This window comes from Microtus oregoni, unplaced genomic scaffold (genome assembly GCF_018167655.1).
Source record: "Microtus oregoni isolate MIOR12 unplaced genomic scaffold, Mior012 000018F_ref0000195, whole genome shotgun sequence".
Taxonomy (NCBI): domain Eukaryota; kingdom Metazoa; phylum Chordata; class Mammalia; order Rodentia; family Cricetidae; genus Microtus; species Microtus oregoni.
The window spans coordinates 14,656,128-14,683,986 of record NW_024543077.1 but is presented as its reverse complement, the minus strand read 5'-3'; the positions used below and the strand labels follow the sequence as shown (position 1 = coordinate 14,683,986).

The 27,859-nt window shown below is 42.4% G+C and overlaps 1 protein-coding gene across 1 annotated transcript in view; it reads right to left on the bottom strand.

Moving 5' to 3' along the window:
- Nucleotides 1-6,226: 6,226 nt before the first annotated feature.
- The window catches only part of LOC121458658 (kinetochore protein NDC80 homolog), a 48,373-nt gene continuing 26,740 nt past the window's right edge, over nt 6,227-27,859 (bottom strand). The window contains 7 exon segments of the mRNA XM_041667955.1: nt 6,227-6,364; nt 17,850-17,952; nt 18,534-18,664; nt 19,817-19,909; nt 20,557-20,646; nt 23,945-24,097; nt 26,299-26,504. Coding sequence (XP_041523889.1) covers nt 6,227-6,364; nt 17,850-17,952; nt 18,534-18,664; nt 19,817-19,909; nt 20,557-20,646; nt 23,945-24,097; nt 26,299-26,504 — 914 coding nt within the window.

The following is a 27,859-nucleotide window of genomic DNA, read 5'->3' as shown; positions in this document are numbered from 1 at the left end:
CCTGCCTTGTGGGAAGTCCAAGGAACCCCCACCTCCATCCAGGAATTAAAGGTGTGCACCACCACCTCCTGGCCTTGTTTTTTCGTTGTTGTTGTTTGGTTGTTTTTTTTTAGAACAAACAAAACACAACACAACAACAACAACAACAAAAAAAACAACTCACAGATTCCCTATTTGGATTAGCCAATGAACTCCAGGATCCATCTGCCTGTCCTACCCTGCTTCCCCCAGCACTAGGGTTATGGGGACGCACCACCGACCTTGGCTTTTTACAGGATGTGGGATGGGACCTCAGTCTTTCTGTTCACACAGCAGGCTCCATACTGACTGAGCCATCCCCTCAGTCTTTGTATCTTTTTGATTTGTTGTTTTCCTTTTTGAGACAGGGTCTCACTATGTAGTCCAGGCTGGCCTGGAACTCATAGCTGTCCTCCTGCACCAGCCTTTGGATTGTTGGAATTACAGATATTTACAACTGGCTATATTCTTTAAAAATAGAGAGCCCCAAAGTTCCCTAAGGCGGCCTCTTTTTTAAAGATTTATTTTTTTGTGTGAAAGTTTTGACTACATGCAGGTAAGTGCATCATGTGTGTGCGCAGTGCCCATGGAGGCCTGAAGCCAGTGTCACTTCCCCTGGGACTGGAGTTGCAGATGTCTGTGAGTCACCATGTCTGTGCTGGGAACTGACTCATTCTTTGCAAGAGAAGGCAGAGCTCTTAATCACTGAGCCATCCCCATCCTCATGGGGTGGCCTCTTTTGCTCATGAACAGCCTGAGTTCTCCTTTCTCAGGAGACTGCACCTTATCCTCCTCCCCTCACTGAGTTGTCACCTGTCCCTTTCTCCTAGTGTAGGTTGGATGAAGTGGCCTGCTTTAGAGCTGATCCCTCTCTTCCATTCAAGACTGGAAAGTCTGTAAAGGATAAGCAGCCCCAGTCCCATTGCCTTTCACAGATTCGGTGTAGCCTGCTCCCCAGCCACCCACTCACCCATGGACCCATTTGACCTGCCCACGTTAAACCATGCCTTCCTGACCTGCTACATCACACCCTTGGTTAGTGTACGGTTCCTTGGCAACATGCAAGCCAGTTGAATAACATTTAGTTTTTTTTTTTTTTTTTGCTTTGTTCATGTTACCCTTTTGCTCAATTAGGCTTCTTGAACAACTACTTGATTTCCTGGATACTTTGCAAAACTGCTTTGCTCCCTCTCCTTTTAATGTGAGCTCTGGGATTAAAACTCAGGTGGCTGCCCTGCACAGCAGCACCTTTGACTGTTGTAATAGGAGCGGTGGGCTGCGTCCCCGGCACCCGGCCGCCCACATGGCTAGCTCTAGCTTATGCCCCGAAATAATTACACAGAAACTGTATTCTTTTAAACACCGTTTGGCCCATTATATCTAGCCTTTTCTCGGCTAACTCTTGCACCTGGACTAGCCCATTTCTAATAATCTATGTAGCCCAAGAGCTGGCTTACCAGGAATGATCTTAACCTGCGTCTGCCTGGAGTGGGAGAATCATGGTGACTCCTTGACTCAGCTTCCTTCTCCCAGCATTCTGTTCTGTTTACTCCTCCCACCTACCTATGTTTTAACCTATGAGGGCCAAGCAGTTTCTTTATTGCTTAACCAATGAAATCAACAGATTGATATATGACACTCCCACATCATTTGACCCAGCTCACAGGCCCAGTGCCAACTTACCGACAGGCTGGGAAGCTGAAAAGCTATCCTGAATTCTCTTGGTATGAGGCAAATATCCCCGAAGAAAATGGTAGAATTCACAGTCTCATCTCTCTCTAGGCACTCCTTGTCTGTCTGTCTGTCTATCTATCTATCTATCTATCTATCTATCTATCTATCATCTATCTATCTATCTTTGAGAGAGGATCCTAGGCTGGCCTCAACCTTCAGATCTTCCTCCCTCACCCAAATGCTGAGATTAGAGGCATCTACCATCACTCCTGATCTTTAATACTTTCATATTATTCCAACGTTTAATATTTATTTTTACGATAAAAATTTAAAAGTAAAACATATGGAGTACTGTGGTATATACTGTTAGTCCCAGCTACTTGGGAGACTGGAGGATTGATTTCACTAAATCTTGAGACCAGCCTGGACAGCGTAAGAAGACTAAACAAAATGTTGGTCATGGGAGCTTAGAACCTGTCATCTTAGCTTAGGAGACTGAGACAGGAAGACTGTCATGAGTTGCTAGACCATTCCTCAAATAAACCATTTGGGCTGGAGAGTTGACTTCAGAGAACCTGCATTTGATTGCTAGCACCCACAAAGTTGGCAGGAAATCATCTGCAATTCTGGGGATCCAACATTCTCTAGCCTCTTTGTGCATGGGTATGTATGTAAGGTAGAGACACACACTGTCCCGTGCTACCGTCTCGCCAGCAAGAAAGATGCGGCACATTCAGGATCCTTCTGCAGAAAAGCTTTATGCGTCTTGAGAGGGAGAGCATAAGTTTACAGAGCGAAGACCTCAAGGGTCAAAAACCCGGCCCTTATATAGCTTAACAGTCCTCGCCTCGGACGTGTCAAACTCTGACTGGCTGCAGCCTGTCAAACCCTATGATGCCACGGGAGAGGAAGAGAGCAAGGGATGGAAAGTTACTATGTGCATGCGCACTGGCTTGACAAGGTAAACTGCCATTCACCATGCACATGCGCACTGGCTTGATTACAGTGGTGGTGCTGATGGTCAGCGTCATCTTGCAATGGAGTATGTGGGAACGGCTCCCCACAACACACACACACACACACACACACACACACACACACACACACAGGCAAAAACTCATGCATTAAAAATAAAATAAACAAAAAACCAAATGAAACAACCCAAACAGACAGACAAATGTTGAATCTAGTAGCACAAAACTACACCATGACCAGGTGGGATTTATTCTAGCAATGTATACATGTAGTTTTGGTTTATTTTTCTGATGGCACTTTAAATTGATTTTAGGACTTCACACATGGGCTAAGCAAGTACTTAATCATGGAGATGATGATTATGTTTGGAAATTAATCATATGGAAGTATGTATGAAAACAGTTACTATCAATGTCCTAGATGCCTGAAAGTCACTAGATAAAATTTAACAATCAATAATACAGTAAGAAAAATGGGTTCTTTAAAACTTGTAAAATGAGGCCGGGCGGTGGTGGCGCACGCCTTTAATCCCAGCACTCGGGAGGCAGAGGCAGGCGGATCTCTGTGAGTTCGAGACCAGCCTGGTCTACAAGAGCTAGTTCCAGGACAGGAACCAAAACCACAGAGAAACCCTGTCTCGAAAAACCATAAAAAAAAAAAAAAAAAAAAAAAAAAAAAAAAACTTGTAAAATGTGAGTCATCACAAAAGCTGTTATTAGTGGGAAAATACGAAGCATCTCCCAGTCACCCTTCAGCAAGGGCATATATAAAGGCCTGTCTAGCTCTTTGTGGAGAAGGGTCATTTATCTCTGCCATGATCGTGGCTCCTTTAGCCTCCTGTGGTTTCCCAAGTACAGAGTACGAGGCTTTCTAGTGGCAGTTGTAATGGGCAGGTCAAAGTACCCTTGCTCTATCTCTAGATGAGATAAGCCCCCTCTGGAGACAATTGCGGTTGGAGCTTTCTCTGTCCTACTTCTAAATAACCACTTGGAGACTTAATATCAATTGTAAACTACTTGGCCTGTTGCTCAGGCTTATTACTATCTAGCTCCTACTTTTAAATTTCTATTTATTATGCATTACCATAGAGCTATGGCTTTACCTCTGGTCTAGAACATCTTGCTGCTTTGGCAGCTTGGTGGCATCTCCCAGACCCCACCAATCTTCCTTGTATTTTCAGTTTGGCTTTCCTGCGTAGGCTTATTCTGTCTTGCTATAGAGCAAAGAGTTGGTGTAGCAGTTTCTTTATTAACATACTCACAGCATAGAGGAAGTTAATAAAACATATAGCATATAGGAAAGATGTCCCACAGCAAATGACCTCTAAGTAAATTTGGGGGTACAAAGCACCAAAATCTTAGTTGTTGAAATCTATGCCAAACTAAGACTAGCTCTTGGTTTTACTCTTGGATTCCACTGACTGGCATCCTTTTCACTGGGACACAGTGCCATAGAAAAATCTCTGATTTCACAAACGGGATGTATAGTACAGGGTAGTGTTCTGTCCTTTCAGAGTTCGTCAGGCTGGCATTTTGGTTGCACCTTTAGAATCTGTTTCAGCATTCTAGAAGGGCGGTGCAGCCAGTAGATGTCATCGTCATGGGTTCATTTCTATTTCTTTAGCTGTGCATGTGGAACTTTGTGCTTGCAGATCAAGCACTCCTTAAGCCCAGATCGCCAGAGCTGACAGTTTACTGCCAAGGAAGGCTGCATCCATCTGAGTGTCTCTCTGCCATGCTCCTTTACCCTTTAGTTTTGACAGGGTCTCCTGATCTTCTTCTCTCAATTGCCTAAAGGATGGATTACAGGTATGCACCACTGTCCACCTTCTTTCTTTCCTGATCAAGTTTTGCTTTTCAGAAGTTGGTGATAATTTTTCTTGCCTAGAAAACAAGAGGAGTTGAGTTTGGTCTCCAATGCACATAATCCAGACAAGGAGACAAACTGTAATCTCACGTTTTGGAAGTAGAAGGCAGAGGGTCAGAAGTTCAAGGTTACCTTCAACTACACAGGGAGTATGAGACCAGCCTGGACTAGAGACTTTGCCTCAAAAATTATTTTTTAATTAATAAATATTTTATTATTAAATTTTATTCTTTTCTGGCTTTGTTTTGAGACACAGCCTTAAAAGGCCACCTTGGTCTTTAGCTTGCTATATAGCTCAGCCTGGCCTGACCTCAAAATCCTTGCTCCTCAGCATTCTGAATGCTGAGATTACATGTGTTGGCCATCATGCCTAGCTGAACTTCTAGTTCTGGGTTCTGGGATCAAATCCAAAGGCTATGACATGCTAGACACACACTCTAGCTAGCCCTCGCCGACTGCCCCACTCCTCGCCAGTTACACTAGATCATCTAAAGAAAATAAATTTCAAAGCTATGGATTTTCCTCTGGGTTCCACCTTATTAACAACGCCGTTTTAAGATTTTAACCGCCCATACTTTATATCTAGCAATAGTTCAACAGCTCACGTTTTTCCAGACTATTTTCACTGTTTCCCTTTCTCACGGACAGGCCAGCCTGTTGAATATTCAAGTCCTGGCTCCACGAGGCTGGAAGACACCTCATGGAGCCTGCTTGTTACCGAGTGCCCAGTTGGTCTCGGTCAGTGCTGCTCTGCTGCTCCGTGAGCTCTCAGGAGCAGCAGTAACCCCATCACCCTCAGTGAGTAGTCCCCTCCACAGGGTTTGCACACGACTTGTTTCTGACTCTAAGGCCACTGTGGTGCCCCATACATTGTTCTGCTTGACTTGAACAGGCAGAGTCTTCCTCTTCCCTGGCATGTTCTCCTGAGTGTTAAAACCACCTCTAGACTGTGTTCATTTAGCTCTATCTGCAGATAACTGTCTTTTAATCGACATTTCCTCATGGATAGAGTAGGGAGCTTAGGGAGCTTGGGGGTCCCTGCCCTGAGGTTCTATAAGACGTACATAATTGACTGGAGTAGAGGATCTTTGTGGTAGTGTAGTCTCCCTTAAGCTGCCCAAAACTCTTTGGTGGTGAAGGTGTTTGTGAGTTGCCCATGTTTTCAGAGGTACTCTTCATGGTCTAAGTGCTGGTATGCTGTCCAGGAGGTTTCCTGGTGCTGTAGCTGCCTTGAGTCATTTGTGATCCTACAAGTGACCCCAATGAACTCACTGATTCACTACCCGGATTGGGATGGAATCCTTTTTCTTTGTTTTTTTGTTACCTTTTTCATCCGGGTGAAGAAAGGGTGAACAGATGCTTCTTCCCACCCTCCGAGGCAAAGTCACAAGGACCTGAGAGTCAATATGTCTGGCTCTGCAGGCCAAGTGGTGTCTTCTTTAGATTGTTTAACACCATCACAGTGGGCAAGCACTTGCAGAAAGTCAGCATGTCTTACTTGGTTCACACTGTAGTCTGCTAACTCCCGGTTTAGCCCATACCATGTTCTTTCATCAGAAGTGAGTCAGAGAAATGAAGGGAAACCCTCACTTTACTAATGCACTTTATTAACTGTTACACAGTTTTGGGACATATCCATTTTTAGTTAATATACGTCTATGACAGACAGAAGACAGCCACCGTCGGTTTATCTTCATTCCCCAGGATTCTCACATAGAGCAGCGCCGCTCTTGTACTTCTCTGCAATCTCTTTGATATTTTCCAAGAGGTCTTCAGACATGCTTCCTTCATACTCTGCGTCAGCTTTAGCAGTCTGTTCTTCAAGGTGTTTCTAGTGGAAACAATTCACAACTCTTAATGTACAAACAAGTGTGACATTTACATACAAGAATGACATTTGTAAAGGAATGAGGTGGAATGTTCAACATCCTTAATCATCAGAGAAATGCAAATGAAAACAACTCTGAGATTCCATCTTAGACCTGTAAGAATGGCCAAGATCAAAAACACTGATGACAACTTATACTGGAGAGGTTGTGGGGTAAAGGGAACACTCCTGCATTGCTGGTGGGAGTGCAAGCTGGTACAGCCTGTTTGCATGTCAGTGCAGTGATTTCTCAGAAAATTAGAAAACACCCTTCCTCAAGACCTAGTAATACCACTTTGGGTATATATCCAAAGGATGCTCAATCGTGCCACAAGGACACGTGCTCATATGTTCATAGCAGCTTTATTTCCCATAGAGAGAACTTGGAAACAACCTAACTGCCCCTCAACCAAAAAAAATGGATTAAGAAAATGTGGTACATTTATGTAATGGAGTACTACACAGCAGAAAAAAATAACGACAGCTTGAATTTCACAGGAGAATGGATGGAGCTAGAAATTGAGTGAGGTAACCCAGACTCAGAAAGACAACTCTCACATGTGCTCACGCATAGGTGGTTTTTAAACATAAGAAAAGAAACCCAGCCTACAAATCACAATCCCAGAGAAGTTAGACAACAATGAGGACACTAAGAGAGACTTACATATATCTAATCTACTGGGAAGTAGAAAGTAGAAAAAGACAAGCTCTCCTGAGTAAATTAGGCATATGGGCACCTTGGGGGAGGGTTGAAGGTGGAAGGGAAGTGGCAGCGGAGGGAGCAGAGAAAAATGTAGAGCTCAATAAATATCAATAAAAAAAGAATAATAGGAATAGAAGAACTCCAGCTCAAAAGCACAGAAAATATATTCAACCAAAATCATAGATGAAAACTTCCCCAACTAAAAAAGGATATCCCTATGAAAGTAAAAGAGGTTTACAAAACACCAAGTAGACTGAACCAAAAAAGTCTCCTTTCCATATTATAATCAGAACACTAAACATATATAAAGGCAGACCTATCAGAAATACACCCGACTTTCAATGGAAAACGTGAAAGTCAGAAAGTCAGACACTAACAGATCATGGATGCAAGCCCAGACTACTATACTTCCAATCACTATTGATTGAGACAACAAGATATTCCACAAAAAAATCAGATTTAAACAATACCTATTCATAAACCCAGCCTTACAGAAAGTACTAGAAGGAAAACTTCAATGCAAGGAAGCTAGCTGCACCCATGAAAACACAGTCAATAGATAACCTCACACCAACAAAACACACAAACTACCACCAAAAAAATAACAGGATTTAACAATCACTGGTCATTAATATCTCTTAAGATTAATGGACTCAATTCACCTATAAAAAGACACATGCTAACAGAATGGATATGAAAACAGGATCCATCCTTCTGCTGCATACAAGAAACACACCTTCACCTCAAAGACAGACATTCTCTCAGGGTAAATGGTTGGGAAAAGATTTTCCAATCAAATGGACCTAAGAAACAAGCAGGTGTAGCAATCCTAATATTTAACAAAATAGACTTCAAATTAAAATCAGTCAGAAGATATGGAGAGGGACACTTCATTCTCATCACAGGAAAAATCCAACAAGGTGAGGTCTCAATTTAAATAGACCTCTAACATGCAAGAAAATAGATGCAGTCACTGAAAGTCTCCCAACCAAAAAGAGTCCAGGGCTGGCTGGAATCAGTGCAGTATTCAGAACTTCAAAGAAGAGCTAATACCTATACTCATCAAATTGTTCCACAAAATAGAAACAGAAGGAACATTGCCAATTATGATACTACAGTTACCCTGATAAGGAAACCACACAAAGACTCAACCAAAAAGGAGAATTACAGACCAAACTCCCTCATGAACATTGATGCAAAAATATTCAATAAAACACTGGCAAACTGAATCAAGAACACATCAAAAAATTATCAACCATGATCAAGTCAGCTTCATCCTAGAGATGCAGGGCTGGTGCAGCATCTGTCTATCAATGTGATCCACCCTATTAACAAATTGAAAGAAAAAAACATATGATCGCCTCATTAGATGCTGAAAAAGCATTCGACAAAATCCAACACTTCTTCTCCTGGAGATATCAGGGATAAAAGGAACACACCTAAACATAGTAAAAGCAACATATAGCAAGTCAACAGACAACTTCAAATGAAATGTAGAGAAACTCACAGAAATTCCACTAAAATTAGGAACAAGACAAGAATGTCCACTTACTTTCCCCATATCTATTCAACATAGTATTTGAAGTTCTAGCTAGAGAAATAAGACAACAAAATGAGATCAAGAGGATACAGATTGGAAAGGAAGAAGTCAAACTTTCTCCGTTTGCAGATGATATGATAGTATTCTTAAGTGACCCCAAAAATTCGACGACAGAACTTCTACAGCTGATAAACACCATTAGTAATGTAGCAGGATACAAGATCAACTAAAAAAATCAGTAGCCCTCCTATATACAAATGATAAAGGGGCTGAGAAAGAAATCAGAGAAACATCACCATTCACTGAACCTCACTGAAGAGAAAATGGGAAGTAGTCTTGAAAGCATGGGCATAGGAAATCACTTCCTAAATACAACGCCAGTAGCGCAGACATTGAGAGCAACAATAAAGAAATGGGACCTTCTGAAATAGAAGTTTCTGTAAAGCAATGGACACAGTCAATAAGACAAAACGATAGCCTACTGAATGGGGAAAGATCTTCACCAACCCCACATCAGATAGATGACTGATCTCCAAAATATATAAAGAACTCAGAAAATTGGGAATTAACCTTCCAGCAATAGCACTGTTGGGCAACCCACAGAATGCTCAATCGTAATACAAAAACATTTGTTCAACTATGATCATAGCAGCATTATTTGTAACATCCAGAACCTGGAAACAACCTAGGTGCCCAGATACCCCTTAGCCTAAGAATGGATAAAGACAATGTGGTATATTTAAACAATGGATTTATACTCAGTGGTTAAAAAAAATGATATCTTGAAATCTGCATGCAAATGGATGGAACTAGAAAAAACTGTCATGAGTGAGGTTAAGAAATCTCAGACCACAGAAAGAAACACCAGACCTAGAAAGATGAGCACAGTATGTACCACTTGGCCTCAATATCCCTTAGGTAACCAACTGATGGCTGCTTAAAGGCACACTAGATCCCAGTATTATTTGGGACCTTAACAACTATTGTCAGTGATCAGGGAAGTGAAAAGAGACCCTCTATGTTAAAACGTTCTCTTACCTTCACTCCAAGCCTCCCCTCTGTGCCTCCTGTTCACCCACCCAACTCCTACTAGCTATCAAATCAGAACAGGATGAATTTATTACCTTTGATCCAGTCAATGAGCCTCCCCTCTACAGACAAAAGCCCACAGTTCCCCCTCTTCTGGTCCCTTCAGCCTCTCTTTCTCCCTTGCTAGTGACAGGTGGTCCAGGTCAGATCTCCCTGGAAGCTACTTTCAGCCCACCGACAGTCCCTAGTCCTCCCGCTACTCATTCTCGCTCTGCCATAGAACCTCCTGTACTTCCCCAATCTAAAGCAGCCCCAGTTCTCCCTTTGTGAGAGGTTGCTGGGGTGGATGGTTTAGTCAGCTAAATGTACCCTTCTTGTTAATCTGAACTCGCCCAAGTATAAAAAAGATTAGGATCCTATACTGCCAATTCTTCCACTTTTATTAAAGAATTCCAGTACATTACCCAATCCTATGATCTTACCTTTCACGATGTCTATATGATTCTTGCCAACCATCTCCTCCCAGAGGAGTGTAGGCAAATCTGGGGTCAGGCTAGGGCCCATGCAGATGAATTCCATCAAATGGAAAACATCTACCCAGTGGGGCAGTCCCTGTTCAGGTCCCTGAATGGGATTACAATACTTCCAGGGACACCCTAGCTAGGAATTGTTTCATAACATACCTCTTAACTGGTCTCTGTAGGGCTTCCCTGAAGGCAGTATATTATGAAAAGGCCCAAGAGGCCTTTCAGGAAAAACATGAAAATCCATCTCAATTCCTCAACTGCCTTACAAAGGCCCTCTTATAACACACCAACCTGGATCCCGAGAGCCCAGATGGAAAGCAGCTCCTTATGACCTATTTCTCCTCTCAGAATTTCCCAGAGATTTAAACTTAAACGTTTGGAGAGAGGACCTCTGACTCCACAAGTAGAAGCCTTAGCAGTGGCCTTTAAGATATAAAGAGATCTCATGGAAGAGATGAAAAAGTCTGTAAACAAAAATACCTGATGATAGCTAGGGTCTCTCAGCTGGCAAAAGTAGAAACCCAAGTTCCTGGCATCCAGAACCCCAAGAACCTGTATGCCCTTGTTGCAAATGTGGTCCTGAGAGTCACGGGCTCCAGGACTTGTCCCAACCCATGTAAACCACCTGGACCATGTCCAGGGTGCCATTGAGAAGGACAATGGAGTATTGATTGTCGCCATGCCATGGGGGACCACGCTTCAGCCAACCTTCTGTGTCTGGCATTGGATGACTGATAGAATCTGGGCTCCCTTTGTCAGACCACTGCCATAACCAACAGGGAGAACCGGGTAGTTATCACAGTATCAGGGAGATTCATCTCCTTCCTCTTAGGCACTGGGGCTACTTTTTTGGCTCTGACAAAATTTTGGGGGCCCACCTTACCGTCTTGTTTCTCTATTGTTTTTGTAGGGTGACAAACTTACCAAGTTCATCAAACCCCACTACTTAGCCTTTTCTTTAGGGGTATTCCCCTCATCCATTCTTTCCTAGTGGTACCAACCTGCCACATCCCCTTGTTTGGAAGGTGACCTCCTAACCAAAATAGGAGCCTCTATTTCCTTTGTTCCCTCCATCCGGTTAACCCTAAGCTCACCAGCATTTCCCTCCTTCTTCTACTTCAAACCACACATTCTGACACTCCTTTTCCTTTACCAGCTTACCTCTCAAGTAGATGCCCAGGTATGGGACACCCAGAATCCCTCTATAGTCAAACATCACCCCTGACATCATCCAACTGCAAAGTCTAATCAAATATATCACGGGGGCCCAATAGCCACTCTCTCTCTCTAAAGCCTCAGGAGACTTAATCCTCTTGTCTCTATTCTCTTAAGTCAAAAAACCCAGCAGAGCCTATAGGTTGGTCCAGGACCTCCGACTTTTAACTCAGCAGTAATTCCCCTTCATCCTATAGTACCCAGTCCTTATATTGTCCTCTCCACTATCCCTTCAAAAACTTCCCATTTCTCTGTTCTTGACCTCAAAGATGCATTCTTTTCTATTCCTCTAGATCCCCAGTCACAACATATTATTGCCTTTACTTGGACTGACCCAGACAACCATGTCTCTACCCAGCTCACTTGGACCATCCTACCCCAGGGATTCCAGGACAGTCCACATTTACTCACTCTCTGTCTCTCCCAAAATCTAAACTCATACAGTACACAGATATCCTCTCCTTTGTCGTCCATCCCTGCACATTGGCCAGGCAGATGCCTTGGCTCTATTGAACTTTCTGTCCAGCCCCTCTAAGGTCCAGTTATACAGTCCTCTGGTTACTCATCTGGGATTAGCCATCACTCCAACTCATAAAGCCATTACCCTAGATAGAAAACAATCTAGTCACTCACAGTTCCTAACACAAAGGATGAAATCCTATCTTTCCTAGGTATGGCAGCCTTCCTTCGCACCTGGATTCCTTCTTTTTCTCTTCATGCCCACCCCCTATATAATGCAGCCCTTGGCCCCTACATGAACCTCTTCTAGTCCATTAGCAAGGCATTTCGTAAGCTCCAGGCTCCAGCCCACACCTTCCAGATTTAACTCTCTCTCTCTCTCTCTCTCTCTCTCTCTCTCTCTCTCTCTCTGTGTGTGTGTGTGTGTGTGTGTGTGTGTGTGTGTGTGTGTGTGTTACTGAAAAGGAGGGTCTTGGGTCCTTCCTTTGCACCTGCTGCATACTTGTCAGAAAAACTAGACCAGACTGTGCAAGGCTGGGCACATAGCTACGAGCTCTGGCTGCAGCTGAACTGCTTCTACTTGAATCAAAGAAGTTAACCTTTGGGTTACCTATTACTGCTCTTTCTCCTCACCACCTGTCACATCTTCTAACATACAAGGGACTTCAAACACTACCTCCCTCCCGAGTTCTCTCCCTTCAGGTAGCATTTGTACAAGACACAATACTAACTTTTTAACCATGTCTACCTTTTAACATTTCAAATCTTCTCCCCCAACCAATCCTGAAATACTCCCTACTAGAATCATAGAGTGAGACCCTAGAAGAGTTACTACCTTATCCTATACATATACAGAAAGGAGCACTTCTCCTTATAGTAGTACTTATACATGGTATACCGATGGCAGCTCCCTCCTGTATGAAGGAGTACGTGAAGCAGGATATGTTGTTTCCACCAGAGTGGTTGAAGCTTAGGCCCTTCCAGACCACACCACCAGATCAGCAGGCTGAATTAATAGCTCTATCCCGTGCTTGTTAAATTTAGGGACAATCCCTAAAATTTTATATATATATAAAGTATGCTTTTTATATTCTCTTGTCACATGCAGTTATCTGGAGGGAACGGGGCTATTAACAACAAAAGAAGGATCCATAAATAATTCAGACCAAATTATAGCCCTATTAGAGGCTTCCCATCTTCCATAGCCATAGGAATTGTCTACTGTTGATCACATCAAGCAATTCCATTATTTCAATGAGAACTAACTGAGCTGATGAGGCAGCTAGAGCCGCAGCTCTTGAAAATCTGGATCCCTCTCACACACTACAAGACACTCTCCTCAGACCCAGGCCAGCTGGCCTTGGTGAGTTCCCAGTAGAACATCCCCATTGTCTCAGTGTGTGGGTGTACCCCTCGCGGTCCTGAGTTCCTTGCTCGTGCTCCCTCTCCTTCTGCTCCTGATTTGGACCTTGAGATTTCTGTCCAGTGCTCCAATGTGGGTCTCTGTCTCTGTCTCCTTTCATCGCCTGATGAAGGTAAATATTCAGGAGGATGCCTATATGTTTGTCTTTGGATTCACCTTCTTATTTAGCTTCTCTAGGATCGTGAATTATAAGCTCAATTTCCTTTATTTATGGCTAGAAACCAAATATGAGTGAGTACATCCCATGTTCCTCTTTTTGGGTCTGGCTTATCTCACTCAGGATAGTGTTTTCTATTCTCCCTGGACTTCCCACAGGTCAGGGAACCCTGATTGCTCTTCGAGCTGATGAGGGAGGGGGACTTGGTTGGGGGAGGAGGAGGGAAATGGGAGGCGGTGGCGGGGAGGAGGCAGAAATCCTTAATAAATAAATAAATTTAAACAACAACAAAAAAAAAGACACTCTCCTCTTACAACCAATCTCTTCATTATCATCCCCAGGTACTCAACAGATCTTGTTCTGTTTACACCAGATCTTTCATCCCAATAGCCAGGCTTTGTCTCACTTTATCAAAACTTATTTACAGCTCACCTCTGAGGATCTGTTTTTTCTAAAGACTATCACAGCTTCATATAAAATTTGTGAAACCTCTAATCCCACCTCTAGGCATCGGAGTCCCCCTTTCCCCACTCACCAGGCAGGGGATTCCTCCCTGGGTCAGACTGGCAGCTCGATTTCACAGACATGACCACACTTAGACCTTTCAGATACCTTCTAGTCCCAGTAGACACATTCTCGGGATGGGTAGGTACCCCTTTGCTCCACTATCTTCGTACTCTTATTTGGAATTTCTCCAATCATCATTTGCCACAACCCCTCCCAAATCCTCTTCCCTCTCCAATTAACACTGGGAATTTAGTTCTCCTCTCTCCTCCACGACAAAATTCTCGCACTCTTGCTCCAAAATGGACAGGCCTTTTCAGGGCAATCCTTATTACTCTAACTGCTGCTAAGCTTCAGGATTCCCCTCACTGGATTAATTTTTCCCATCTCAAACCTTTTCTACCATCAGCTCAAAACAATCTTTTGATCCCCAACAAGACTTTGCTGCCTTAAGCTTCAGAGGATACCAAAACTGAACAGCGTCCTTCCGGTCTTAGAGAAATGAGGCCTCACACATCCATATAGGTCAAGACTCAATCCCAACCCTATTGGGTTATGCCCTACCTCTTCTGATTCTAGCTCCTCATACACTCCTTATCTCTACATGTGGAGATTTGAGGTTCAGGAAACATACTCAACAGTTCAACTAGATCACTCAGCTGGTAGGGTCCGGAGACTGCTCACTAGCAGGCTGTCAAAAAAGAGACACTTATCCTTGTAACAACAAAGTCAATGGAAAGAACACCCGTCCCCTGTGCTTGCTTCCTCTATGATCAGACTAAAGGTTACTGTCAACACTGGCCAGAAACCTATGGAGACTGTCCTCATTGGTCCTGTAAAAGACATGATGCACATTTAGGAAAACACTCTGCCATTTATGAAGAAGGGGGAACCTTTTACATCCTGATTAAGAATCCAAGGTACCCCAGAAGGGAAATGAGAGTCATTGGGAAGCTCTATGATGGCATTTACCGCAGGCTCTTATCAGGAGCGCTCAAAATACAGAGGGTACACATCCCACTCGCTCAACCCCACAGTAGAAGAAGTGGTCCAAAGCTCCTCAAAGGTTCTTACGTCCTTATTAATCACCTTTATTGGACCCTAGCTCCCTGTAACACCATGTCATTTCAAACCTTGACTACTGTGTATCAGCTGCTGAATAACACTCAGCGTGACCTCATTGGAGAATGCTGGTTGTGTGTCCCTCCAGAGTCAAGCTCTCACTCACCCTTTGTGGCCTCACCCATTGTCCTATTAGATTCTCTCCCCTTACCACGTGTTAATTCTTCCAAGCCAAATGTCACTCACTACCACCCCTTATCTTTCTCATATTCCTCTCTTTGGCAGTTCAAACTGCGTTAATTCTCAGGAACACACTTTGTGGGCATTTTGGATTCTGAAACCTGCAATAATACCATTACCCTTGGTACTACCACCTAGCCCCTATGTCCAAACATTCATAATGCATCTATTCTCTGTGATATTCTGCTTACCTGATAGGGGGTATAGGAGTTGTGCCATAGTGTTCCCCTTCCCTGAATTAGGGGTGGTTCCTGGTGAGGAACCCTTGTCAATTCCCACCGCCAAGTTCATACCTTCATGGCACGGCATGGCACATGAGCAATCTAAGTAATACCCTTTCTAGCAGCCCTGGGCAAAACTGCAGCTGCAGCCACTGGAACAGCAGGACTAGCCGTTTACCGTTGCTTTCCTCAGAATCCATCTGGAATTTGCAAAAGGTAGCTCAGACTATCCTTACTCTTCAGGGACAAATGGGACTCACTAGCCACCGTAGTACTACAAAATCAGAGAGGATTAGATTTCAAAATCTAGGCAGTGGATCACTAATAGTCAGATATGGTATTGGATGCTTCCCTTCCTAACCCCTCATTAAGGAATATTTCTCTTAATTCTACTAATTATGCCCTGTCTCTTAAACCTCTTGTCTAAATTTCTTCAACAACAAATCCAAAAGATTTCTAACCAGACTTTGAACAAGTTACTATTGCAGGATTACCAGCCTATAGCTACAGAGCCACAGTCCTTTGCATCCAGTTATTTCCTGGGGATGAAGATCAAAATTGTCCCAAGAACTTCAATGCCCCAAAGCAGCAGGAAGTAGTCTCATGAAAACATCGCCCACTTCTAATCCCCCTGTTATTTATTAACATATAAAAAGGGGGAGTGCAGGGTAAAAGGGACAACTGGAATAGGAAACCAACCAATCACTGAGCACCCTGACTCTGAACCCAGAGCCAGTGAGAGAAACACACCTTGGATTTGAGACCTGGGCCAGGGAAAGAAACATCGTTATTCCTGAACCCAGGACTAAAGACATGTGCTCTGACTCTGAACTAGTGTCAAAGAAACACAGACTGTCCCTAGAATCAGAGGGAGACAAAGAAATGTGCCCTGGTCCTAAGATTAGAGACACCAGTCTGACAGTGGGGGGAACTAGGCCCACTGAATGTGGGTGGCAGTTGAATGGCTGGGGCAGACTGTGGGGCGACTGGCAGTGAGAGCAAGATTTATCTCTACTGCTTGGACTGGCTTTTTGGAACCCATTCTCTTTGTAGGGATACTCTGCTCAGCCTAGGTAGTGGGAAGAGCAGTGGTCCTGCCTCAAAGCAATGTGCTAGACTTTGTTGAGTTCCCATGGGAAGCCTTACCTTCTCTGAGGAGTGGATGGGGGATAAGTTGGATGTTGGAGGGAGCAGGAGGAGGGGAGGCAGAGGGAACTGGGATTGGTATGAAAATGTTAAAATGTAGGTTTTTGTCAAATAAATAAAAGAAGGATAGCTATATGTTTTTCTTTGGGTTCACCTTCTTATTTAGCTTCTTTAGGATATCAAATTATAGACTCACTGACCTTTATTTATGGCTAGAAACCAATTATGAGTGAGTACATCCCATTGCCAGGCAAAAAATCGGGATCTTAAGGGTGGGGTGGGAGGGGGGTAAGGGGAGATGGGGAGAGAAAAGTGAGAAGGGTAGGATGGGGAGAACTTGGGGCAACCGGATGATGGGGATAAAGGAAGGTTGGATAGGGGAGCAGGGAAGCACATATCTTAATTAAGGGAGCCATCTTAGGGTTGGGAAGAGACTTGGACCTAGAGGGGCTTCCAGGTGCCCAAGGCGAGGTCCCCAGTTAGTTCCTGGGACAGCTGAAGATAGGGAACCTGAAATGATCCTATCCTATAGCCATACTGATGAATATTTTGCATATCACCATAGAACCTTCATCTGTCGATGGATGGAGATAGAGACAGAGACCCACACTGGAGCACTGGACTGAGCTCCCAAAGTCCCAATGAGGAACAGAAGGAGGGAGAAGATGAGCAAGGAAGTCAGGACCAAGAGGGGTGCACCCACCCACGGAGACAGTGGGGCTGATCTATTGGGAGCTCACCAAGGCCAGCTGGACTGTGACTGAAAAAGCAGGGGATAAAACAGGACTCTCTGAATATGGCGGACAATGAGGGCTGCTGAGAAGCCAAGGACAATGGCACTGGGTTTTGATCCTACTTCATGTTCTGGCTTTGTAGGAGCCTAGCCAGTTTGGATGTTCACCTTCTTAGACATGGATGGAGGGGGGAGGACTTTGGACTTTCCACAGGGCAGGTAACCCTGACTGCTCTTCAGACTTGAGAGGGAGGAAAAGAGGAGTGGGGGAAGGGGGAGAGGAGTGGGGGGAGGGGGAGAGGAGTGGGGGGACGGGGATAGGAGTGGGGGGGACGGGGAGAGGAGTGGGAGGCTGGGAGGAGGCGGAAATTTTTTTTCTCAATAAAAAAAAAGAAAAAAAAACAAATAAATAAAAGAAAAATGGAAAATTTGTTATTCAATTCCTATAGAAACAAAGCAGCTAGAATTCAGCGAAGAGCTTCATACTTACTTCCAAAGACCCTACATGTGTAGCAACTATCTCTAAAAGATGCAGTAAGTCATTTGTCACTTTTCCCCTTTCTTCAATTGTGCTTTGTAGAACCAGTTGGTATCTACAGAATTAAAATAAAAAGAAACCAATTGTTTAATATCTAGAAAATAAATGAATAAATTAGTACAGTGTAGTAACCTGAGCAAAATGCAAATTTTGCATTTATATATGTTACTATTTTCCCTTAGAAATATTTGGTGGATATAGAAAACCATGCCTGGCTGTAAGTGGTGGCACATGCCTTTAATCCCAGCTCTCAGGAGGCAGAGATGGGTGGATATCTGTGAGTTTGAGGCCAGGCTGGTCTATAGAGTGTAGATCCAGGACAGGCTTCAAAGCTACAGAGAAACCCTGTTCACCCCCACTACCAAGAAAACCATCCCTGGTAGAATCCATCGAAATGCCATTATGTAAGCACACAGATCACTACCAGATGCTTCAGTTCACTTGATGTGTGGTCAGCTACCCTGATGCTATGACCCGCCTCTAATAGTGGCATAAGGTATCTTATTTTTTTTTGGCTTAAATACTTAAAATATCATTCTTTGCACCCCAAAGAGTTTCATAGTAGGAATTAAAGATAAAAAACAGGAAGCAGCTTTACAAAGTTTAAAGAATCAGATCTTGGCGAGGTGAACTTACTCCCGCTGGACAGCCTCTAGCTCATCCATGGCTTCGCTGAGGCCCTTGTTCACAGCACTCTCCAGTAGGTGCTTGTGTTTCTCCAGGGATTCAAGCTCCCTGGCACACTTCTCATCTTGTTCCTCAGCCTCCTAGCGGAGAAAAATCATTTTTTCCATTCATATTCCATTTGCTAAAGGCAGATTTAAGTAAAGTAGGTTAAGCATTAAAAACAAACAAAAAACCAGAACGTTGCATCATTTATATTTCCAAGCTGTTGACTGCCTTCTTTCTTTAACTGTTCCAGTGGGGACTCCATATGATAAACACAAATGTGCCCCCTCCAGGAAGATTCTGTGTAGCACTCTATTTAACAATGTTTCAAGTCTAATTCAAGGAAACCTGGTACTTTGATTAAAATTTCACACACATATTAACTATGTTTAGCAAAATTAGTTCCAGTCATTCTCAGATGCCTAGGTTTGTGATGCTGAAGTATGGACTTACAGAGTCTTTCACTTGAGTGCTTTCAAGAATAAACTTAACCTTTCATGCAGGGAATATGATAACAGTAAAAATAATAGGCACACATTTCACACTTCACATGCAGATCAGATGTTGTGTTACAACTTCCAAAAATTCTACACTGCTCAAAAAGCATCCCATATATAATATAGGGCAATACAAATGTTTCTATTTGTGATACGTTGCTGGTATAACTACTAATGGCACAGTTGTAAAACTTAATTGTATGATGGCTCGTGAACGGGGTCTCAATGCCTGTCTGAAAATTCAGGGCTGGACAGAACAGCGGCAGTCGGTCCTCCACCTTACCTACCTTCTGGAGCTCTTATGAACAGACCGAAATTTAGCTGGGAAAGTAAGTTTGCAATGGTTTTTTTCAAGACTTGTTTATTTATCATGTACATAGTGTTCTGCCTGCATAACAGAAGAAGGCACGCGATCTCATTATAGATGGTTGTGAGCCACTGTGTGGATGCTGGGACCACAATGGGACAATGGAACTCAGGGGCACTGGTAGAGCAGACAGAGCTCTTAACCTCTGAGTCATCTCTCCAGCCCCTTGCAATGATTCTTAATGGACAATTATTTATGCCCAGGTGGGTCTCAAAGCTGTGCCAATCCTCCCACGGGGTCTTCTAAATGTTGGGACTACAGGTATGAGGACACCACACCTGGCTTTTTTGGCTGAGTTTTGAGGCCTCGTCTCAGCTTTTGTATACCACCACATCCAGCTAAGATTTCAGACTCGAGTCAGATGAACACACAGGTCCAGCTCCTACCTTCACAGTTTGTTGGTAAAGGTCGTCCAGCTTTTGCACCTCTTCCTTCAGCATCTTCACATTTCTCCTGCTCTCCGTCTTCATGGTATCCATCTTGACAGACATCAAAATTAACATTAAACATTATAGAACTTTTATATTTGCTTTTATGCATATTTCTTTATGTGACCTAGCCTGGCCTGGAACTTGCAATCCTCCCAGCCTCTGATAACAAAGTGCTGGAATTGCTGGTACAATGCACACTCTTGACCTCTATTTTATTGAGAGGAAAGGATCTTCCTAGTAAAAAGCAGGGTTTTTTTTTTTTTTTGGTGGTACTGGGAATTGAACCCAGGGCTGCAGCCACATGCTAAGAAAATACTTTACTACAGAGCCATGTTTGTAGCCCATAAGGTCAGATGCCAGGAAATTTGTTAACACTGAAAACACCTTTGTGCGGATTACTTGAATAGCTATTTATGTAAAGCTGTGGATTTTACTTACATATTGATTTTTAAAAAAGGAATAAAACTGGGTGGTAGTGGCTCACACCTTTAATCCCAGCAAATCCCAGCACTCAGGAGTCAGAGGCAGGCAGACCTCTGTGATTTCAAGGCCAGCCTGGTCTACCGAGTGAGTTCCATGACAGCCAGAACTACACAGAGAAATCCTGTCTCAGACAAATCAGAATTTAAACCACTGTTGCTCAGCAATCACAAGTCACACTCGACACTAGGCTGCATTACATGCACCACACTTACTTGCTCTAAAGTGTTCTCCAGATCAATTTTTTTATTTAAAGCATTGCTAATTTCTTCCTCGCTTTCATTCAAGAGCTCTTTCAGAGGTACCTAGAAAATACATGAAATATGGGAGTCAAGATATATTATAAAATTCCCATGAGGTATGATTATATTAAGATGTAAGACAGTTTCAGAGAAAAAAAAATAAAGCTATGACGTTTTAAATATAATATACCATTGGTGAGAAAACGTCTTATTTTTTTGAAGCCAAGGTTTAGGAAAGAAAAAACAGCTGGTCTCAATCTTTTTCCAAGTGCTAGGATTATGGGTATCTGTCACAGTGCCTGACAGTCCACTTCTTTCTATCTGTTTGTATGTATGTACGTGTGAGTGCAGGTCCTTGCAGAGGCCAGAGTTGGGTCTCCTTGGAGCTGGAGCTACAGGAGGCTGTGAGGTGACTGATGTGGGTGCTGGGAACGGAACCTGGCCCCCTCCAAGAGCAGGACACAGTCTTAACTATGAGCCATCTCTCCAGACCCCATTTCTCTTTATTCCTTCTATTTGTCTTCTAACCTGCTGATTTTACTTCAACACCATACTGCATTGTTTCCCACTGTATTGAGAAAACTGAGGTAATGCTCACTTTAAAATGATTAAACAGAAATAGTTCTGTTAAATGTGACCTGAAACTGAACTTTCTATACAACTAGTGTGTACAAACAGTGTACAATTCAGTGGCTGTAGTATACTCACATTGTTATCTAAATGCCATTGTACTTTAAACATATTTCACTACTCCAAAAAGAAAATGCCATATGTCATTATGTATTAAGTCTTTTTTGTTTCTGTTTTTAGGAGACAGGGATTCTCTATGTAGCCCTGGCTGTCCTAGAACTCACTATGTAGATCAGCCTGGCCTCAAAGTTAGCGATCCACGTTCCCCTGCCTCCTGAGTGCTGGGAGTACAGCCTTGTGTCATTACACCTGGCTCTTGAGTAAGTCTTTTAAAGCTACTATTGACTTCTAATTTTGATCGGTTTCTTTCTTATGCTGTCCATCAAACCCAGATATTCTACAACAAACATGGGCTCTACCACTGAATATAAACCCAACTCCTGGTACTGGGTGTGGTTGCACTAGCCTGTAAGCACAGCAGTCTGAGGCCACTCTGGACTACGAGTTACAGTTTCAACAAAACAAAAACAGGATGTGAAAGACGGCTCAGTGGATGAAGAGCTTGCTGACCAAGCCTGGAGACTTGAGTTTGATCCTCAGAAACCACCTAAGGTGGAGGAGAGAACTGACCTCCACATGTGTGTCACTGCGTGTACTCTCCCACACGTCTTTTCACAGTCTAATTAAAAGCAAAACAGAGGAAAACCCTTGCCGGACCCCAAACAGCATAACATGATGAAACACAAAACCACCCCAGGCCTGTTTTTTGAAGGACTCAATGCCTTTTTACAACTCTCTCCCAACTGGCTGGGATGACAGATGCTCTCCATCATTCCTAACTATTTCTGCTTTCTTCCTTATGGACTTATTTATATTAATTTTGTGGATACATGTGCATGTTGAATAAAGATGCTTGTAGAGGCTGGAGACACAGGATTCTCCTGGAGCTGGAGTAAAATCAGGTGTGAATTAGTTGCGGTAGGCACTGGACTTTGAATTTGGGATGTCTCTACAGGCAGTGCATGTTCTTAACCACTGAGCTTTCTCCCCAGCATCCTACTTCTACGTCCATTGCTCACTACTGTATAAAATATTTCTAGAATAAAATTAATTTTCTGAACATATTCTTTGTGCCTAAATTCCTTTTACAAACGTGTTTAAATCAGGTAATTAATTTCTTGCTGCAGCAATATGAAACCATTCAAAGTAGTGATGTGCAAAATCAGCCAGCTACCTGGCTACTGACAGAAATCAATGTACCAGCTGGGCGGTAGTGGCGCATGCCTTCAATCTCAGCCATTGAGAGGCAGAGGCAGAGGCAGAGGCAGGCGGATCTCGGTGAGTTCGAGGCCAGCCTGGTCTACAGAGTGAGTTCCAGGACAGCCAGGACTACACAGAGAAACTCTGTCTTGAAAGACAAAAAAAAAAAAAACAAAAGAAGTCAATATGCGTAGTTTGACAACTAATGGCTTGCAAAACCAGTAAGCAATGATTTACTGTGTCTACTTTCTTTTCTTAATTGACAGTAAATCTAAACTGAGTGTAGTGTTGTAGCCCTTTAATCCCAGCACCTGGAGGAGACTGAGGTCAGTCTGGTCTAACAGGCAGTTCCAGGCCAACAAGAAGTACACAGTGACATCCTGCAGCAGATGTGGAAGTGGAGTTGCTGTGGCACACATCCGCAGTCCCAGCACTTAGGAGGCCGAGACAGCAGCACTGTCTTGAGTTGAGACCAGCCAGGCTGCATGGGGAGTTGCAGGCCAGGATTCACAGTAAGATCTCGTCTAAACGCTACTGAAAAGTGGTGTGTATGTGTGAATGGAGCTGGCTTGATGTAAGCAATGTCTGTTCATCAGCAAACCGCTATCTCTGAGAAGATATGGTTCTCCTTGGCTATTTCATCTCCAGCACACAGCTGGGCTGGAACACAGTCTGTACACAGTAGACACATGGTAGGTGATCAGTTCTCCCATTCCAGTATTAAGCAGACCTGACCTGCTTAGCTTTTGATTAGATAAAGCAGGTTCAGGGGGATGGACATAGTCTGGATGAACAATTCTCAAGGGAAAGACCTATAGCATTAGACTCAACATATTTGAATTCCAAAGGTAAGTATTTTAAAGGTGGTATTTTAGTATTGGCAATAAATCTGTGACACTTGTGAATAAATCTAAAATTGTAACAAATGTTTTCTCAAAATTATCTCCTTGGTCGTTTCAAAATTAGGAACAGTTTTTTTGTGGTTGTTGATTACTGACTTTTTTCCTTTTTCTGCCTTGAAAAATAATTCATTATACTTCATACCTTACTGTGTGTGTTTGGACTACAACTATTCGCCCAGGCGTACCACAGACATTTATTTCATCTTTCAAGATTTCCCTGAAGGGCTACCATGCTCCAGTCTGGCTGGAAGACCCGATCTGGTAACTAACCTTCTAAGTTTTACCATCAATAAAGCAGGCACCTGACATTTGCTAATGATGATCTCTCGAGAGGGGCTGAAGGTAGCTAGACAACAAAGCTTACCTCAGATTGTTGACATAGTCCTGACAGATTTTACTTGTAACCAACGTTTTAATGGATAGTTGGACGAAGTAAAGGAGGCAGAGAGGAGAAGGCTCTTAAAGTAAAGTCAGCTGTGAAATAAGACATCTACCACTCAGAAGAAAGTGCTCCTTCTTAGTCTAGTCCTATGGCATTATGGTAAGGTGAGGTTCAGACACAGACTTACATAAACTTGAGCCCTGTATTTGACAAGGCATTTGGCACCAGCTTCAGGATTAAACTTAATTTCGAAGTCATAACCTTTGGAATTCTCAGCACCTTTGGGAATAAGCTTTAATTTTCTAGCCAATTTGTGGTAGTCTGCTAATTGTGCTTCGATCTGGAAGAGAACACAAAAAGAAATGTTAAAAATAAAGCAGTCCTAGACCGTGTGGTTTTTCAATGGTCATTTCTGTAACTCTACACAAGCGGTTATGCCAGTTTTTAGTAGTTTGATAATTAATGGATAGTAATATTAAAATATATAAATGAAAAGTTTCGACAATAATTCTAAGGCTGGAATTGGTGAGCAGTATACCAGTGTTCATACTCCATATAAACTAGAGTAAATCCATGTTTCGTTATCAACTGAAACTTATATTCTCAAACCTAGACAAAAATATGAAATAAGACCAAAGTTTAGAACTGGGCACGCGTTTAATCCCAACACTGGGAGGCACAGGCAGGCAGATCTCTGTGAGTTTGAGGCTAGACTGCTCTACAGAGAGTTCCAGGACAACCAGGGTTACATACAGAAACACACACACACACACACACACACACACACACACCAAAACAAAACAAAAACAAAACAAAAAACCCAGTGTGAGGGGGAACCTAAAACTTACATTTGACAGTATATATATTAACACATTTTAATTACCCCAAATAAAAGAAATAGATAATTTACACTTCAAAGTATTATCTTAAATATACTGAAAATTTTTTTAGTAGTTCACATTTCTCTGTCCTTCAAGGGTCCATCTGTTACCAGGACGGTGTGCTTTCCCTCTAATGGATTCCCCAGTTTTCCCAAACTCTTAATTTACTTTACAATGTGACATATCTGTTCACTTTTACTAGCTGAATGTAAGCTCTATAGAATCAGATATGTGTGTGTGTGTGCGTGTGTGCGTGTGTGTGCGTGTGTGTGTGTGTGTGTGTGTGTGTGTGTGTGTGTTTATCTCCTCCCCCAGCCCTAGAACACAGCCTGGCACTTTCTCTTCTCTTCTGTTACTCTCTAGGCCCAATCAGTGGTCTCTTCTCCTGCTTCCTGCTCCTCTTTTCAGTCTAATGAAAGAGCATCCAGGAGTGCACTGCTTATGTCTCTAGTTCTTTCTCCCATTATCAGTTCCCACAGCTGACACTTCTGATGATCTAGGTGCAGTTGCAACCATTATATTTCACAAGAGTTCTAGATTTTATATTTATATAAATATATACTTATAGTTATATTTCACAAGAGTTCTGCTATACTACCAGGGCAAAATTTAGTACAGAAAAAAGGTTACAGATACATTGTTTAGGTGAGTTTTTCTAACCTAGACAGACATTTGATACTCTTAGCTCTTGGGTACCCAGCCCACTAAGTTCTTTTCTCATGGCCAGAGTTGGACTCCTCCCTAGGCCACTGCTTACCTACCTCCTAGATTATTTTCTTCTTTCAGCACGTTCAACCAAAAAAAAAATGCTATTCCTTTTAGTTTCATAAACCCAATGTTTACTTACTTTAGAGATTTACAACCTTTCCTTTTTTACACAGCCTCTGAGAGATAAGGTACCCTGAAGTAACTCACTTCAGATTAACTGATGTGGTCTAATTACACTTCATTTTTTCTTTCTTCTTCTTCTTTTTTTTCCAAGACAGGGTTTCTCTGTAGCTTTTGAGACTGTCCTGGAACTCTCTCTGTAGACTAGGCTGGCCTTGAACTCACAGACATCTGCCTCCCTCTGCCTCTTACACTTCATTTTCTAAGGAAGCAAGTGGAGGCTATAAAAAGGTTAAATGATGTAGACTATGCATGCTGTTAATAAGAAATTACAGGCTAAAGCTAAATCAAGTTTGACCAAATTCTAGGCTCAAAGACTGGGTGCCACATCCTTTTCATTAGGATTATGTATTGAACTTGATACCCCGAGCATGCTAAGCTTGTGTTCCATCATTAGATAGACCTCTAATGTGTATACAGATGTATACCTATTTCCTTTATACCCAGGGATGGAGCTTACCTGCCAGGGTTAGGAGATAAGAGAAGACAGATGACTACTCACAGTGAACTGCTTGCTCACTCTATATTAGAATCACATACATACATTTATTTATTTGCTGAGATCTTAGTTCATCCTCAGAAAACCAAGTTTACCTTAAATTTGACTGATAAATATTAGAGGTGTTGATGAGCTGGCATAAGGATATGAGTGTTTTAGCTGTTCTAAATATCAGTGTTAGTAAATTTATCCCTCCACTTACTGAATTCCCCTTGGTTACACAGACAGGCCTTTAGTAAGGTCTTCTGTGATGAGCGGATATTCATGACTTACCGCCTCTTTGCCTCTGGCATATTTTAATTCCTCATTCCACATTTGTTGCTGTTCAGTCTCTAGGTCTTTGGTTAATTTATTAATGGTCTGCTGCAATTCATTTTTTTCATGATTTATTCTCTCGATGTCTGCAACTGAGTAGTTTTGGTTATCAACAATATTCTGTAGCCGAGCGTTCTCCTCTCCCATTGTTTCACATTGCAATTCTGCAAGAGAAGAAACAAAAGCTTTCTGAAATTTCTGTAAAAAAAAAAAACTTACAGAGAAACTGATGGCACTGTTTACGATTGTTTAAATATCAACTTTATACATATACATCCATTCTCTTAGGTAAGTGATCCTACCTCATTAATGACAGAAGCCATACAACTTTAGGTTGATATCTTCCATGTTTGGCTTACAACAGTTTCAGAAGGAAGAGTCTGACAAATTGTGGCTCCATCCAAAGTTAAATTTAAAACTTGTAAACAGGCATAGTTCAACTTTGTTAATGTTCATTTTAAATGCTTCTAATACTCTTTTACAGATTTGAACTCTTCAGAAATGTGGTTTTTACACAATCATTGGTAAACTCTACCTCTAGCTGGCTTAAGTAACTTTATGCCTCTATTATGTCTCTGCACAAAAGCATGTTAGATCTACAGAATCTAAGTATGTCCTACCCATTTTTAGTCACTAATGGCTTTAAGTAATCAAGGAAGTTAACCTAGTCAGAGAATTCAAACAAATGACAGATGATATTACTCTCTCATCTACACAGCTGGCAACATTTGGATGTAATATTCTCCTAAGAATAAGGAGGTGCTAAAGTGGTGTGGTTGGTAAAGAGTCTGTGGTGCAAGAAGGAGGGCCTGAGTTTAGATCCAGCACCCACATAGAAGTTGGTCATGGGGCACACTTCTGGAACCCTCATGTTATGGGTGGAAGGTGGACAGACACAGATCCCTAGAGGTCAGTGGCAGCCAGTCTAGCTGAACAGATGAGCACCAAATTTAGAGAGATGCCATGTTTCAAAGTAAGGTGCAGAGTGATCAAGGAAGACCTTGGTGTTGATCTCCAGGTTCCACATGTATGCACATACCATACATGTACATAAACCCACACATAGATATATGTATGCCATGTCCTATACACTCACAAAAAGAACATATGTACTAATTCTTTTGATTATGTGTAAAGAAAGGAATAATATTAATATTGGTTTAATTACACTGGAACTAAGAGAATAGTCTATGATATGGAATAGCAAAGGACATAGATCAGGGGCCAAGAAAACAGCGTTCATTTAGAGCAAACACAATATGCACAATTGGAGTATTTTGTATAAACTTGATTTTAGTAAATACTATGTGACAATTATAAACCTTGGTTTTGTAGATGATCAGAACTACATAGAGTTAAATCCAAAACTCTAAAGACTATCTTCACAATCTACATATGATAGACATAAATTGGGAAATCCTGAAGGAAGAAATTGCTGAATTCTAGGAAAACTGCAGCTTTCCTTATACTTATTTTCAAACTGTAGCTTAATGGCTCTGTGACTTCAGTCAACTTCTGC